Below are 15,886 nucleotides of genomic sequence, written 5' to 3'. Positions count from 1 at the left end.
TTTGCAATTGGCACTGTTATTTTATTAGTACGAGTATACTGAAACAATAAACTTGTACTGGTATACAGACAATTTATTTAAAACAATTTTGTTCAAATTTTGAATCAAACATTGTTTTATTATAATAATGAAATAATTTCTACCTAGAAAACCTGCAAGCACCATCAAAGAAAGGGACCATAAAATTCAATAAACAGACTCGAGTGTATCCTACAAATAGACACACCACGATTAGAAAATAGAATATGAATTCTTCCATTTTTTTTTAATATTTGTTTTAAAAAAGCTAGTGCAAGTACAATATTTTACACTGGAATTACAGAGAGTATGCACGCATATGGAAAAAAGTTCTCCTGTCACAATAGAAGCTCTTAACTATGTATGCACTTAAAATTTTCTTTTCAATAAGGTGCAAAACATCATTCCTTCCCTAGTTCTCCTCTGTACTGGCCATGTCAGTCTGATAGTGCCCTCAGAGGTCTAGTGTCTCTTTTCCCTTGGCCGGTGGGAGGCGTATGATGGGGAGGTTGGTGGGTGGTGAGCTGATACTAAAAAATACAACAGTGTGACTCTCAGAGATGGCTCTGGGACCAGGACCCCACTGGCTAGAAATTAGGACTCTCATCTTAACCGAAGGCCACCACGAATACTGGCTGGGCTCCACTGGAGCCTTTCAGCTGACAGTGATTTGGGTTTACAGGGAGCAGTGAAGGCCGAGGAGGAAGAAACCTCCCCGAAAGGCCAAAAGGGCAGTTATTCACAGAACTGAATGCACAGGTATCAAGTTTAATGTTCACTGACTAAAGAATTCACCCCACTCCTGGACCGGATGATTTACGAGTAGGTGGTTCATGTAAGAAGCAGAGGAAACCTACACACCCAGCTCGGTAACCGCTCAGATTTGCTATTCCGGAGGACAGAATGTTACCTCGGCAAGGATGACTGTAAACAGCGCTTCCAAAGGGGGCCTTCAGACTGGCCATGGAAAAGGAGACTGGCTCATCGGCCATCCCAACAGCAAACGAACAAACTAAAGGGAAAGAAAACTTGGGTGAAATCTCCAATTATCTGCAGTGGAAGACTGGAGTCCTTTCAGATAAGAAAAGTGACGGGAATTCTTAAGAGACGGTTACTGTATAGATACTACCTATTGGCCAAAAAGCACTTAATTTTAATACAGCTGAACCATTTGTATGCGAGTCATGAGGATATGAAAAACTGAAGCTGCTGTTCCCTCCCGCCATCGTACAGGTAAACGTCAGCTACCAGAAACGTCGCATGTAACGGTAAGGGAAGGGCTGAGATTCTGAATTTAAGAATTAGAGGGAGATTTGCTCAGTATCCCCCCAGCTGTCCAGTTTCTGCTGGCTAACTTGATTTCTGGACAGAATACGACTTCTGAGAAGTTGCTCCACATTTATTTTGGCCTCTTAATAGTAAAGAAAAAATCAAAACCAAAGTAAAACAAAGCATTTCAACTGAAATCCTTGTTTTACCCCACCCCCCCCATTGAACTGAGGTGTCGGGGGGGAAGAAGGCTGAACGTTTCTGTGTGTGTGTCCTCGTAATGAGTCCTGTTTTCTTGGTAGCTAGGATCCCTTGTTACAAACACTTCTTGTTCAGAATTATATTCTTTGGGTTTATTGGAACAGGAAGTGCTGAAAATGTCAATCATCATCTCTGAAGAAAAAGGAGTTGCAATGGCTTAAGAGTTTAAGAAAGGGAGCTCAGAGAAGTACTTTCGGCATAGGAATGAACAGTATTCTCAAATTGCAGAATACAGAGTTACTCTCCCTCAGAAGAGGGTTCTATGTAACAGAAACATAGAGGAAGCATAGGTATAGTTGAAGAGCCTTTTACGTAGTAATTCTTCCAGGCCATAACCATACAAATCTGATCATTTAGACATGACACATTTCTATATACAAAAAAAACATGTAACTTTCAACCTTTATGTTTTTTTTTTTTTTACAAACAAGTATGAAACTCATTGTTTCAACAGATCCATATCTTTCAAACACTGAATGAATCATTTCGACATTCATTTTTCTTTTGTGCAATTTTTAAAAACATTACCTGTACTCCTCAAAGTGAGTGCTTCAAAGTTTTTTTTTCTTCAGCTTCTCAAATTAGGTGTACATTAAAAAAAAAAAAAATCCCACAAGGTATAGTGCTACAAGAAAAGATCCTATCAGTAAGGTAACATATTTGAAGCGAGGTCATCTATGTAAAAGAAATCTCAGCTCCGGAGTAGAGGTGTGCAAACAGTTTGGAGTTTCCCTATCAACAGAAACACAACACTGTCCGTGGAAAAAAAGAGGAAACCAACCCAACACAATGGCATATGCATGTGCTTTATAAAAAAGTATATTCTCTGTATAGTTATTACTGGATGTGTTCTTAAAATTCTCTATTTCAGAAATTCTGGGTTGAAAACAAGGTGGAAGCAAAGGCCTCCACGTCACTTTAAAAACCAAAAAGCGTAACTCCCTTTGCTTTCACATCACCCCGAAGAAGCTGGATTGTTGGGCCACAGAGACCGCTGGCCCTTTTTTCACCTGGGATCATCTCGGGTGACTAGGAGATAGGAAGTGCAAAGGGTTTTAGGAGAAAACAGACCATGGTTTGTTGAGCTGCCTGCAGTTCATGAAACAGTGGCCATGACAACCAGCACAGCTCAAAAAGCCTGGCCTTCAGTCCACAGAGCTCTGCTGCTTCACCCAGATCTGAAATAGCATGGCATTAGTGTCTTCAAAAGCATTTGAGATTCTTTTTCTCTCTCTATGAAATAGGTTTCCTTAGTAGTCACAGATGTTAAAGGGTATTATCAATTGTTTCCTTAAAAAAAAACAAACAAAAATTCCAAAGCTACACAACAAAAATAAATTTTGGCAACGTATTTCAGTAAAGATCAAACTATGTGCAAAGAGTGGATTTTATGATTACTAGGAGCTACTGTTCATCTTGAACATGCAGCATTATATGGCAATCTATGCAGTATCTAAGGAGAAATCCACAAGATGCAGGAAATCCAAACATTCCTTGAAGTTGTACATCCCTACTCCAGAAGAGTCAAAGTGCTGCTTCTGGACACATCAGTGTACCACACACACGCCAGCCCCGTCCCTGAGTTAGAGGTGTGAAAGGTTCCGCAGAGTTCCTTAGAGGGGAGAAGGAGGGGTGCTGCCACTTCCCGGTGGGGGACAAAACCCAACACACTCACCTAACAGAAAACACAAAGGGTCATGATTCAGAGTGAGAAATGGGATTGACGACAGCAATGAAAAAAAAAAATCATCCCAAAACAAACTGGGTGAGTTGGAAAAGACAAAAAATTGACCAACACAGAAAATTATCCTGAACGTCCAAATGAAAAAGCAATTTTGGATTTCCACTTTAAAAGGTTTGAGGTAAGTGGCATCCATCTCTGTATCCCCACCTCACCCCCAGTGTGGCCCAGACAAACTGAAATAATTCTTAACGTTAAAACATTCTAAGGAAGGAACAGTCATTTTATATATTTAGAAATCCCTACAAAGAGAGGTTCACGTTTGTTGGTTGGTTGTTATTTTTTTTTTTCTTTTCGCCCTGACTAATTTCTTGGTGATTGTGTTCCACTGTAAACGCAAAAGGCCTGCTGTTATTAGTTTCAAAATGGAAAACAGGAAAGAAAGAAGAACGAAAGACGGGTTCAGTAAATATTGCAAAGTGGACACAGTACAGAGGCACATGGCTGATCCTCGTAAGCTGCACGGCACGGAAGGGTTTCTATGCCTGTCATTGTTAGGTCGGCTACGCAGGCGCAGTGACAAAGGCTGCTCTGGGAACCTTGGGGCTCGCCAGCGTCTGCAAACAAGAGGAGGCCCCTGTCCTCTGGATGTTCTATTTGGAGAGAGAGCTGCCACAAAGGAGTGGTGACCATTGTTCGCAGGTGGCCCCTTCCGTAGCCACCGGCCGGACGCTTGGAAGGCGCGCACACGGCGGGCCACGCTTCCTGCCCGCGCCCAGAGGCTCGGCTCGAAGTCTCAAGGACACAGACCTGCCCACTCGCGGAAAAGATCGTGGAACATGGGTTGATCCTGGCACTATTGCTCCAGAGTGCGCCTCAGAAAGGACTCTGTCTCCCTCCCGTCTGCACTGCACATTCGCTACTCCTCGTGGTGACGGGGGAAGTGCCGTTCTGCCCTTCCGCCTCCTTGGCTTGCTGTTTCTGCAACAAGGTGGCAGACAGGGCTCCCGAAAGCAAGCTCCCTGCCCCAGGATTCGGCATCCGCAGCGGGGCAAACGCGCAGCAGGAGGCCCTCCCCTTCCTGGCTCCTTCCTTCCAGCCCTTCTCTGGCCAGAACAGGAAAGAGGGACCGAGTAAGGAAAAAGCCAAAAGGGTCTGAGCTTCCTCTAGAGCACACTGATCAGACTCTATTGGCACGGAAAGTATTGCACGTGCTAAAGAAGCAAGAAAGTGAAATGGGACAATGTTTAGAAAGAACCAATTATTTGATAATTCCTATACCTGAAACAGAAGCACAAAAACGATGATATTCCTATTGCTCCAAACCATGTCATGTTTTCCCATTTTAGTGTTGGAGGTGTGGATCCAGTTAGCTCGATACTCGAAAGAAGCCAGAAGGTGGTGGCTGCTTCTCTGAGTCCACATGAGTTGCTGTAATTAGTGGTACTGATGAGGACAAAGTCTATAATGGCAGCCCCATATTCCTCTTACCGTCAAAACAAAAAGAAAAACAAAGCCTAATAATTGCAAGTGCCCTGAGCAGAATATATGGAAGATTAAGCAAGTTCTCTGAACAGAGACATTTAAAAAAATACAGCACTAAATAAGCAATATGACTGCAAGAATGGACTCACCCAGCTCTCTGCTAGCATGCTGAGAGGGTAATGAAAATCAAAGAAAGTCAAGGACTGGATCTAGCTATTCTAAACCTATTCCAATGTTTTTGGTACACCCCAGAAAATGGTTTGTAAAAATCATTAGTCCTGCTGAGAGCTAAATGTGAATACTAGATAGCCAAAATGTGGGTTGACATTAGAATTTTTTTTTAATTGGTGAAATGGAAAAAGTACTATTCTCAATGGTAAAAGAAAACTCAGGCATTTGTTCAGATAAGTTGCAGCCATTCCAAGTAAGAATATTTAAAAATTTCTCCCTCCTTATAAAACATTTTTTTTTTTAAAGCACTTTAAAATGCACACTCAAAACCCACAAACAATATTTCAGATCTCTGGGAATAAAAGGTTTCAACTGTGAAATACCCTTTCTGGGTTTGTACCAAACATTAAATCTTGATTTGATTTCAGATGGAAAAATAAAAGTCGTTCTGAAAATAACATCAGTAACAACAACAAAGTAATTGTTTTCTTTAAAAAAAAAAAAAAAAAAAAACTTGCTCACATACATAAACGTCTTTATGGAAAACTCTCTCAATGAATCTGAAGAAAATTCTCAGAGTTGTCCTGCTAAGACCTGGTTTTATGTGACAGATGCGGTAAGAAGACCAAAATGAATTCTGAAAGGAACATAACCTTATAAAATGGCCTAGAGTTTAGGCAGGTTAGAAAGTAATTTTGCTACATTTATTTATGCTCGTTCAGTCCCCCAAACCTTTCCCACAATGTTATTGGATAAAAACTGCAGGAATATCACACAAATTATAAACTCAAGATGTGCAAATCGCAAGGTTCTTTAAAAGTTCGTCTTAAAAAGAAAAACACTGGACAAAAGTGAGTATTCTTTTTTCCATCCCTTTCCTCTCAGTTCCTCTGCCAGCTCTGCATATGCTTTTAATTCCTTCTCAAACATCAAAGTGAAGAGTGCCTCCTGTCAGGCTGTACTTGGTGGTCATTCATTGTCACATACTAGTTCAAAATTCACATTCATCCCATTAAACCACATTGAAACTTTCAACATCTTGCTCCGTGAGAAACTCTGCAGAGCTGAAATGTAGTTACAGTGTTGAAAAAAAAAAAAAAGAAAGCAACTTAGTTTTTCTTCCCAAAGAGTTTAAAGTGAGATACAGTACTTGTTGAATGAGAGACCAAGATGCTTGGTAATAAAGTGTGAACAGTATTTTAAGTGCTTAGAGATAGTAATATATATGCTCATCTTCAAAATCTAATTCCTCACGTCACACTGGAATCTGAAAAAAGTGGCACCCGAGTTGTCCATAGTCATGAACTACAAACAGTACTAGAGTTAAAAGACAGAAGATTTGCAAACCCAATGCGAAGAGCTTCCGCGGCTCTCTTGTGTCTATCTCTTGGGAGTGAAGTCAATGCGATTAACCTGATTGGTTTTCCTAACACTGCACAGAGACCAGGGTGGGTTTCACTCTCCGCCACCCCCGCTGCCCACCCCCCGGGTGCGGAGCGATGGCAGCGGGGGCTGCCCTGCCCACCACGATGCCCTGGAGACATCACTGCACTAGTAAAGCAGAAACGAAATCCCACGGGTGGCAGTTGCTCTTTAAAAAAATATCAGTGCAGTCAGGCCCCATGGGGGGAATATATATCTCTATGATTAAAAGTCGCTTTTATTGTAAAATATGTTGGAGGAAAAAAAATGTTCTTTTACACGGTTAGTTTTCCATCTGCTGTCTTGACGGCCTCTCTGGGATGCCCTGAACCTGGGGTCCTGATGCTGATTTTGCACGTGAGAACCTCATGAGGACGTGCCCCTGGACCTCCAATCCCGTGCTGAGAGCAAGAGAGAGGGAGGCAGAGAGAAAGAGAGCCTCACCTGCCGTGGCACCCGGGCACCCTCACTTGCACGCACGCACGCACCCCCTGCAGCCCGTTGTCCCGAAACCGGGAGAAGTCGGCACCCCGTGGGTGCATCTGCGCTGCTAGAAAAGGCAGGCACCGTGGGGCCACGTTCATTTCCACCAGGACGCCCGCCCAGAGCCCGGGCTGGACCTGCCCCAGCCCCTGCCTGCCCACCCCACTGAGAGACACGCGTGGAAAAAGCATATGCACCATCTCCTGCCCAACCCCCGCTGTAACTCTAAGGACAAGGTTATAACAGAACCCTAAAGTAAGAGGATAACATGTAAATACTGTGTTATTTAGCCTACAGTACAGTAATCTGGATACAAATGATAAAGGAGGGCCAGATTTCCTTTCCCCACACGGCCTCTACTTGCCTACGTTAGAGCGGCCTTCAATGCAAATCTTAACCTCCTGAGAAATGAGAGAAGGCTTAGGAAGAGTCAAAGGTGGCTCGTCTTCCGACTTCTCCAGTTTGCGGCTCTCCGGCGCCGACCACCTCCTCTTCCTCGTGGCCGCGGGCTTGCTGGGTTCTATTTTGGTGAGCAAGGGCACGGCAGGCAATCCAATTTTTTCTGGAAACTTCAGTTCGCCATTCTCAGAGAGCATCTGGGCACTTCCCTGATTGATCCCGTTTTCCTGCTCGGCGTACCTGTGTCTACTGCCCGCGAGGCCGTCGGTCTTTGAGTGCTTCCGCAGGACACTGGCGGGATCCACGGCCTGGCCCTTTTTAACAGAGCCATTCTTCAGGTTCTTGAGGGTGAGCGAGATACAGACATCCCCAACGGAGAGTTTAGAACACGGCAAATCAAAGAGCTGGCTGGTTCTCTCCGGGCAACAGGATGACCAGCCCTGTCCAAACACAAAAAAAGGATACTCTACCAAAACTTCCACGCTGACCTGTGGGAACAGTGAGAGACAGGGAGAGGGAAGGGAAGGAGGAAATGAAGACATTTCATTCTTGTTTTATTGCATACATTACACGTACACAGACATACATACGCATAGGTGAATGGAAAAAAATAAGACTCAGTTCCCCAAACCTCCTCCACCAACAGATGCAAATGAGGTTCTTAACTTTCTGCTGTACCTGTACTTACCATATATAGATGTTGGGTAGAAGCCGGTAGAAGTCCATTCAGTATTCAAAATATCGTTTTACTGTGTATGAGCTCTACAGCTGGTCTCCATTAAAACAAGTCAGTGGAGCCCCAAGGATGACGGAACACCTACTTAGTGTTCGGCGCTGGGCTAGGCGCTGCACGTGACTCAAGCCCAAGGTATATTCTTGTGTCTTATTAGCTCACTGGACAGATGCTATTCTCGTGTATAACAGGGCTGAATACGGATCAGAGTTAGATTGAAGCCCCATAAGGCAGGCACTTATGTGCTCATCACTGTGTCCCTGGCCCCTAAAAGAGTACCTGGCACATGGCTGAAACTTAATATTTACTGGATAAATGAATGCGTACTCTCGGAATTTAGGGGGAGCAGAATCAGGGAGGGCTGGAGAAAGCAGGGAGGGCTTTCCCAGGACCCCAAGGATGGGCAGGATTTGGAAGGATCTGAGGGTGAAACGAATACAGACAGCTCAAGGGCTTGGCCCATCCACATGGGCAAGCCCCAGGTACTCAAATCAGTCTCCCTTTTGTTTGAAAAACAAATATCAAAAGCAGGGGAAGCCCAGTATCCTTTCAATACCTGCCGTTTTCTCTAGGCTACTATGTGCCACTCACTGTGATGAATTTCAATAAATTGAAAACAACAGTCTTGGTCACAAAGGAGTTCACAATCCCATGGGCAAAAGAGGCACATACACAATAACTGCCGATCAATGTGGCGAGTGTGGCCACAGAGTGGGGCTCTACTGCTCGGTACGGGAGTAAGCGGTTGGAGGGCAGAGGAAAGGCATGGAAGAGGTGAGTAAGGAAGTCTTTTGGGATGAGGACACACTGTGCTGAGTTTTAAAAAACAATGGGACTGGAGGAGAGAGGAGTGATGGCAAGGAAAAGACAGTCCTGGAAGTAGGGTTATGTGAACAAAGGCAAGGAGGTGGTCTGTGTAGGGATCTGCAAACTTCCAGTGCAAGTATTACTACTGCCGTCAAATCAAGTTGAAATGCACTTGAGGTTTGAACAGTTTAATTTTCATAGAAATTTAATATCTTCAACTTTATGCTATATAAAAAAGAAAAAGAGAAGAATGAAGTAGTTTTAAACAGTCAGTTTTCAATGGCTTTTGTAGATGTAGTAGACCAGTTAATTTGGACCAACCTTCCTGATGAGGACCACTAAATACTCTAAACAAAAAAAAACTCTGGACAAAATGTAAAAGAAATATGTTTTTCTTATGGCAGTAGACACAAAATATGCCAGTAAAAAAGTCATTGGGTCAGGATCAGGAAAGGGTGTTGGCCAGACATTTGAACCCGGTGTTTGATGCTATTTCCCCCTAAGGATATCTGTACATTCCAAAGTGGGGCAGTTAAAGTGAGCTTTGGGTAATCTCAAGAGCATGGGAGGTGGGTTTCAGCAGGCAGGGAATGGAATTCAGGGTAAGTCACAGGAGGGTGCTCCCTCAAAGAACTGAATTCTAGAAATAAGGTGAAGCAGAAGCAGACAGTTCCTCTCAATGTCTGAAGCTCAGATTTTAATCATCTCATTCATCCCTAAAATTAAATTAAGGTCTTGAATTATTTCCACAATTTTTCAAATAAAAGACATTCAATTAAAAAAGGGGGAGGAGGTCCATGAGCAGATGAGATGAATAAAAACCAGCAGAAACAACAGATACTATAAACAGACCCACAGGGGCTTCTAATATAGTCACCAGATGTAGACTTTAAAATGACTATGTTTACAATATTTAAGGAGATCAAAGACAAAGTTGAGGATTCTGATAGAGAACTAGAATCTATTTTTTTAAAAGATCCATGGAAATTCTAGAATGAAAAAAAAAAATACAGCCACTAAAATCAAGAATGCAATGAATGGATTTTACCACAGAATAAACATGGTTTAAGAGAGCGTTAGTGAACTGGATTTTTTAATTATAGAGATTTAGAAGAAGCTATACAGAATAAAACACAAAGACAAAAGGATGGCTAATACAGAGGAAAGGGTATGAGACATAGAAGACTCATTGAGAAGACCTAACAGACACATAATTTGAATCCTACAAGGAGGAGAGAGAGAAGATAATGGCTAAGAATTTTCTGATACTGATAAGAGACAATAAACCACAGATTCAAGAAGGTCGAAACCCCAAGCAGGAAAAATAAAAGGAAATTCTCACCTCAGCAGGTCATAGTTTAACTGCTGTAAATCAAAGTCAGGAGAAGAAAATCTTAAAAGCCCCCAGAACAAAATATACATTACCTCCAAATAAGCAAGAGTTAAATTTATAGTTGACTTCTCAATAAAAATAATAGAAGCTAGGAGACAATGGAATATCTTTAAAGTACTGAAGAAGAACTGCCAACCAAGACTTCTACACTGAGCAAAAAGATCCTTCAAGAATGAAGGCAAAATAAAGACATTTTTTCAGATAAATAATAATTGAGAGAATTCACCATCAACAGATCTGCATTAAAGAAAATACTAAAGAGTTCTTCAGGTAGAGGAAAAATGAATCTAGATGGAAGTTTGCAGATGCAGGGAGGAATGAAGAACAATGAAAATGGTAGATGTGTGAGCAAATTAAAATAATATGGTTGTCCCTCAGTATCCACAGGAGATTTGTTCTAGGACTCCCCAAGTATACCATAATCCAAGGATGCTCAAGTCCATTATATAAAATGGCACAGTATTGGCGTATAACCTACGCACATCCTCTGTATACATTAAATCATCTACATTACTTACAATACAATGTAAATGCTATGTGAATAGTTGCCTGGGAACTATTCAAGTTTGAGGAAATTCAAGTTTTGCTTTTTGGAACTTTCTAGAATTTTTTGCCCATAAATATTTTCAATCTGTGGTTGGTTGAATCCGCAGATGTGGAATCCACAGATATGCAGAGCTGACTGTATTGACTAAATACAAGAATACTGAAAATGTTCTGTTGAATTTCATACACTGGCACACATACAGAAACATAAATAATTAAACTATCCCACTTTAAATGTAGTGAATTTCCATGTAATTTACACGGATTGTGGCTTTTCTACTTAACCGCTTTATCTTTTTTGGATAATTATGATTAATCCAGTTTTAGATACACTTTTTGAATGGTATACTTTATTTGCTCCATAGAAGACCTAAGTGTTTTTAGAAAAAACAACTAGAATGAATTTATATGGAAGCCTATTACTATAGTGTGTATGTGAGCATGAGTCCATATAAATGTGCATGTTATCAGGGGGAAGTTTCATTGTTCTGGGTTATCTTAATAACGTAAAGAGAATGAAAAAATTTTGAGTTTCTACTATGTCAAACATTCAGGTACCCACTTTACAAAAAGCATTTTGTTTGATACAATATACTAAGTGAGAAAAATACCGTTGTTCTAATTTTACAAATAAGGAACTATAGTTTCAGAGAGATTAAATCACTTGCCTAACGTCATGACTATATACTGATGGAGTTGGAATTTAATCCCTGTCTCTTTGGCCCCCAAACCCATTTTTTTCCCTATGTTCCTGGTCTCTGCCCCTGTGAACAAAGGTATTGTAATACCATCAGAAGACATGACCTTAACGTTTCCACTGCTCCAAAAGTGGGGAATGTTACTTGAAATAAATAGGATCCGATGATCAGAGGTCATGGATTTTTTCCTGATACAAAAAGTTGTGAAATAGTATCAGCCTTATTACATCTACTATGCAAATGAAGTCTCTCTATATAAGTGTCATGAGGCTGATACAGAACTACATTCACATCACACATATATATTTGCATGTACATACGTACAAATATACTTACAAGTAATAGTATCGGATGGGGATGCCAACTGAGTTCCAAGTGGGAGGACCAACCTGGAGCTGGCTCCATAAATCCTGTCCCAAACCTCTTAAAGCCATTAACATCATACACTGAGCAGAGGGAACAAATCCCACTTCAAGTGGCGACTGTTTGTCTGCGTTTCCTAGATGATCCCCTGCTCTTGGGCAGAGTCTCACTGACAGACAGCCCAACACCCACTAACGAACAAGTTCTCGCTGTGTGAGCCATATTATACACATTCCTCAGAGCAGCCAATATTCATGTTCTGAAAATAACTCCTACTGTATACAAATCTATTCGAAGACTTTCACATGTTGCCAAGTATCTGCAGACTCACTGAGAAGAAATGGCTTCAAAGCCTTTGTGACAAGTAACCTTACTGATGATTCTGTAAGCTGTGATAATAGATGCACATCCTCCCCATTACATACACCATATTTTGGGGCATTTTGAAAGCCCTTCGTTATTCCCCGAACTATGAAGGCAGGTCTTAGAATTAAATGCTGTGAGATGGTCGATAGCTTGAACAGCCTACTTAAAACTTCATGAAAGAAAAGTGATGAGAGAGAACACATGAGAGGTGCTGAAAAGAGCCAATGATAGTGGGATTTATTTATTTTGGGGGGTACGCGGGCCCCTCACTGTCGTGGCCTCTCCCGTTGCGGAGCACAGGCTCCAGACGCGCAGGCTCAGTGGCCATGGCTCACGGGCCCAGCTGCTCCGCAGCACATGGGATCTTCCCGGACCGGGGCGTGAACCCGCGTCCCCTGCATGGCAGGCGGACTCTCAACCACTGAGCCACCAGGGAATCCCAATGATGGGATTTATTTTAACCTAGAGAACTTCGGGCCAATTTTCTCTGTCACTTCAAAGGCTTGCCTTTGGTCCCTTCCTCCTAAATTCTGGCTTTGTCTTCTCCCAGAAGTGATTTGCCCTCCTGGGAAAAGAATGCCACCCCCTCAGCTGGGTCCACACAGATCAGGAGCAAAAGATTCAGATAAATCTGATCATTGTAAGCAGTGGGCTGGATGGCTCAGGCCACATGTTATTTTTCTCCTAATTATTTACCCTCGCTAATATTTATCCTCACGAATATTCTTCCCACCCTAATTATGTAGCCTGAATTATCTAGATAATGCATTTTTTTTTTTTTTGGTCTGCATATATGTGAACTAAAGTAAGCTTTTGCCCTTTCATTAGTAAAAGTTAAACTCTTGTTGCACATATCTCAAATAAGCACACGAAAGTAAGTCATAATAAATCTATTTCAATTTCGTATTTAGGTTTGTCAGAAGGACATAAACATTCTTAAAGATTAACTGATCATTAACAGTTAATGAACAAATCATACCGACAGATTTTTCAGTGAGAAAAATGGGTGGGTCTGTCCTCTTGAAACTCCCTTGGAGGGGAACATTATCTGCTTCCAAACATGCTCTCAGTGCCAATGGGGTACTATTTTGATGGTAGGATTTTGTGACATGATGTCACTTTAAACCAGAAATGAGTCTGAATTAGTTGAATTTGAGGTCCACGTGGGTCTCCCTCTGGGTGCTGAGAAATATTATTGTATTCACACTTGAGGTTTTGCGGTTTTAATAAAGTTCAAAATCTAACACCGAGCACCTGCGAAGTGTTAGGGACTTACTGTTCAAGACCTAGTACTTGCCTTCAGTGAGGAGCCAGAACATGTATGCAAAACAAGTGACTTCACCAGGGCATACGTGGATACTGGCAACCATGTTACCTGGTGATGTCCACCTGGCTATCTACGGGCAACTCAAACTTAACGTGTTCCAAACAGACCTCTTCATATTCCCCTGCCCACTGGCGCCTCCTGGGTTCCTCCCCACCTCCGGGGGCAGCGTCCCCATTGTTCCAGGGTTCAGGTCAACGGCCGGGGCATCATACTTTACTCGACTCCTTCTCCCAGACCACACACATCCAAATCATAAGCAAATCCCATTGGTTCTCTCTTCCACCTACAGCTAGAATGAGACCAGTTCTCACTGCTTCCACCTCCACAGTCCTGGCCAAGCCAGCTTCTCTCACGGGGAGAAAAAGCCTCCGTGAATAAGCCTGGCGTGGTCTGCATCCCACCCCCTCCTCCCTGCACTGTAGTGACACTGGTCTCCCTGTTGGTCCTTTCACTCCAAAACACTCGTGCCTCTGGGTCTGTGCATCTGCTATTCCCTCCACGTGGAGTCCGTTCTGCCCTGTGTCCTCCCGTTCCCCTTCTCAGAGACAGCGTCACCGACCACCTATTTAAAATAACTACCCTCCGGGCTTCCCTGGTGGCGCAGTGGTTGAGAGTCCGCCTGCCGATGCAGGGGACACGGGTTCGTGCCCCGGTCCGGGAAGATCCCACGTGCCGCGGAGCGGCTGGGCCCGTGCGCCATGGCCGCTGAGCCTGCGCGTCCGGAGCCTGTGCTCCGCAAGGGGAGAGGCCACAACAGTGAGAGGCTCGCGTACCGCCAAAAAAATAAAAAAAAATAAAAAAAAAAAACCTACCCTCCATCCTTATCTTCCCCACCCCCAACAGGCTGCTTTACTTTTTTCCCATAGCACTTATTATCTTTCAATGCATTATTTTGTTTACTTCCATATTTGTCTGTTTCACCTCTTCCCATAAACTCCCTTAAGACTATATGTTCCATGGGGGCTGAGATATTGCCTGCTTTGCTCGTTGTTCCATCCCCAGGGTACAGAATACTTCCTGGCATGTAATAGGTGCTCAGTACAAATCGGAAAGACTATGCCTTCCACGTGTCAAAAACTCCGCAATGGCACTACCGGCCAACAGAGGTCAATGTTTAGACGCTGGAGAGGCTCTGCCTGGCCTTGCTTCCACCAGCCAGGACTAAACTGGGCTTACAATCCTCCCCAGGGAGAGGGGCTGCGCCTTCCCTGGGTCTTGCTGCTCGGCCCCCAACAGACAGCTTTCCTGGCTGAGGCACCACTGCCTCACTCCACGTTCCCCTGTCAGTCAGACGCTGAGCTCGCCCTGATTTCACTGAACCACACTTCAGTTACTTTCTCTCCAATCTTGAGGGTCCTTTTTGCTCTTTCAGCCAGGCTAATAACCATTAATTCACTTTATGATCTTGTGGGGGTTCAGACAGATTAAACTCCAATGAAAATAAACTCATGGGGGCAGTACCATATAAAGTCAAAGCATGTTACATAACTCCTGGCAGCTCGACACAGTCCATTTTTTTTCATCCCATAAATATATCCTTTTCCAAACACTTTAAGCAGTCTGGAAGATGAAATGGGAGCATGAAGAGCCTTTGTCCTGGTGTCAGCTTGAGGCCCCTCTGCCTTTCATCTCTGAATGTCTTGTATCCAGCACCTCTCTTTTTTAGGGGTGATCACCTCCCATCCTCCTGTACCCTCTTTCCGCCCTCCTCCGGCTGCTGCAGGCACGCCCGTCGCTCACCACTGCTCCAGAGAGAAACCTGCCCCCCCCTCCCTCCCTCCAGCCCCGCTAAACCAACTCCTCTAAAACGATCACCTCCAGCTTCCATTCAGGATGAAGAAACCAAGACAGGGAGGCAACACATCCTCACTTCTGAGCTGATAATTATTTTTTCCATGTCACCTTCCTGTGTTCAGCAAAATTCCTTTAGCTACTTAGTTAAAGACTACTGTATCTAAACAACGCATGCACGTACGCATACTTATGCTGTTTGGTTGTACTTTTCAATGGTAGATTGGTGCTATGTCTATATACACACATATGTACGTATCACCAAAAGCAAGATATAAAGAAAACAAAAGGTCTGTTGCTTAACTTTGTCTCCATTTTCCTTCACGAGAATCCCTGTTTTCACATATGCGAAGGGCATCTGTTTTACAAAACATTTTTGCTTAAGCCTATCACAAATGTACAAATTCTGCCTGCATCTGGGAGCAAGGACAACGCTCAGAAGCTGGGTTTCAGTGATGACGTCTTGCTCTTGGTGAAATGATTACACTGGGAATCCCTAACTTTGTCTGCAAGGGAAGTTCTTGGTCTGTTTCACCTGCAGAGAAAAGCCAGTCTGCTTTCCTCGAAGGCCAGTTTGCACACCCACATTCCACACATCAAGAAAATCAGAGAACCCTGGAACAAAGACGGAGGGGCTGACGGAGAGCCCCATTTACTTCGACGTTGAAAGATC

At 43.2% G+C, this 15,886-nt stretch overlaps 1 protein-coding gene across 7 annotated transcripts in view; it reads right to left on the bottom strand.

The window, feature by feature from the left end:
* The window catches only part of ATXN1 (ataxin 1), a 406,204-nt gene continuing 390,318 nt past the window's right edge, over positions 1-15,886 (bottom strand). For 5 of the 7 annotated variants that reach the window (XM_032647553.1, XM_032647552.1, XM_032647555.1 and 2 more), the window contains 2 exons: positions 7,155-7,677; positions 1-1,030 (listed from right to left, as the gene is read on the bottom strand). In XM_032647553.1, the coding sequence (XP_032503444.1) occupies positions 810-1,030; positions 7,155-7,677 (744 nt within the window). In that variant the 3' untranslated portion in view covers positions 1-809. Of the gene's footprint in view, positions 7,678-15,886 lie in introns of all 7 variants that reach the window. The other 2 variants (XM_032647558.1, XM_032647559.1) reach the window with 2 other exon arrangements.

Source organism: Phocoena sinus, chromosome 11, assembly GCF_008692025.1.
Source record: "Phocoena sinus isolate mPhoSin1 chromosome 11, mPhoSin1.pri, whole genome shotgun sequence".
NCBI classification, from domain to species: domain Eukaryota; kingdom Metazoa; phylum Chordata; class Mammalia; order Artiodactyla; family Phocoenidae; genus Phocoena; species Phocoena sinus.
This window is presented reverse-complemented; position numbering and strand designations above follow the sequence as displayed.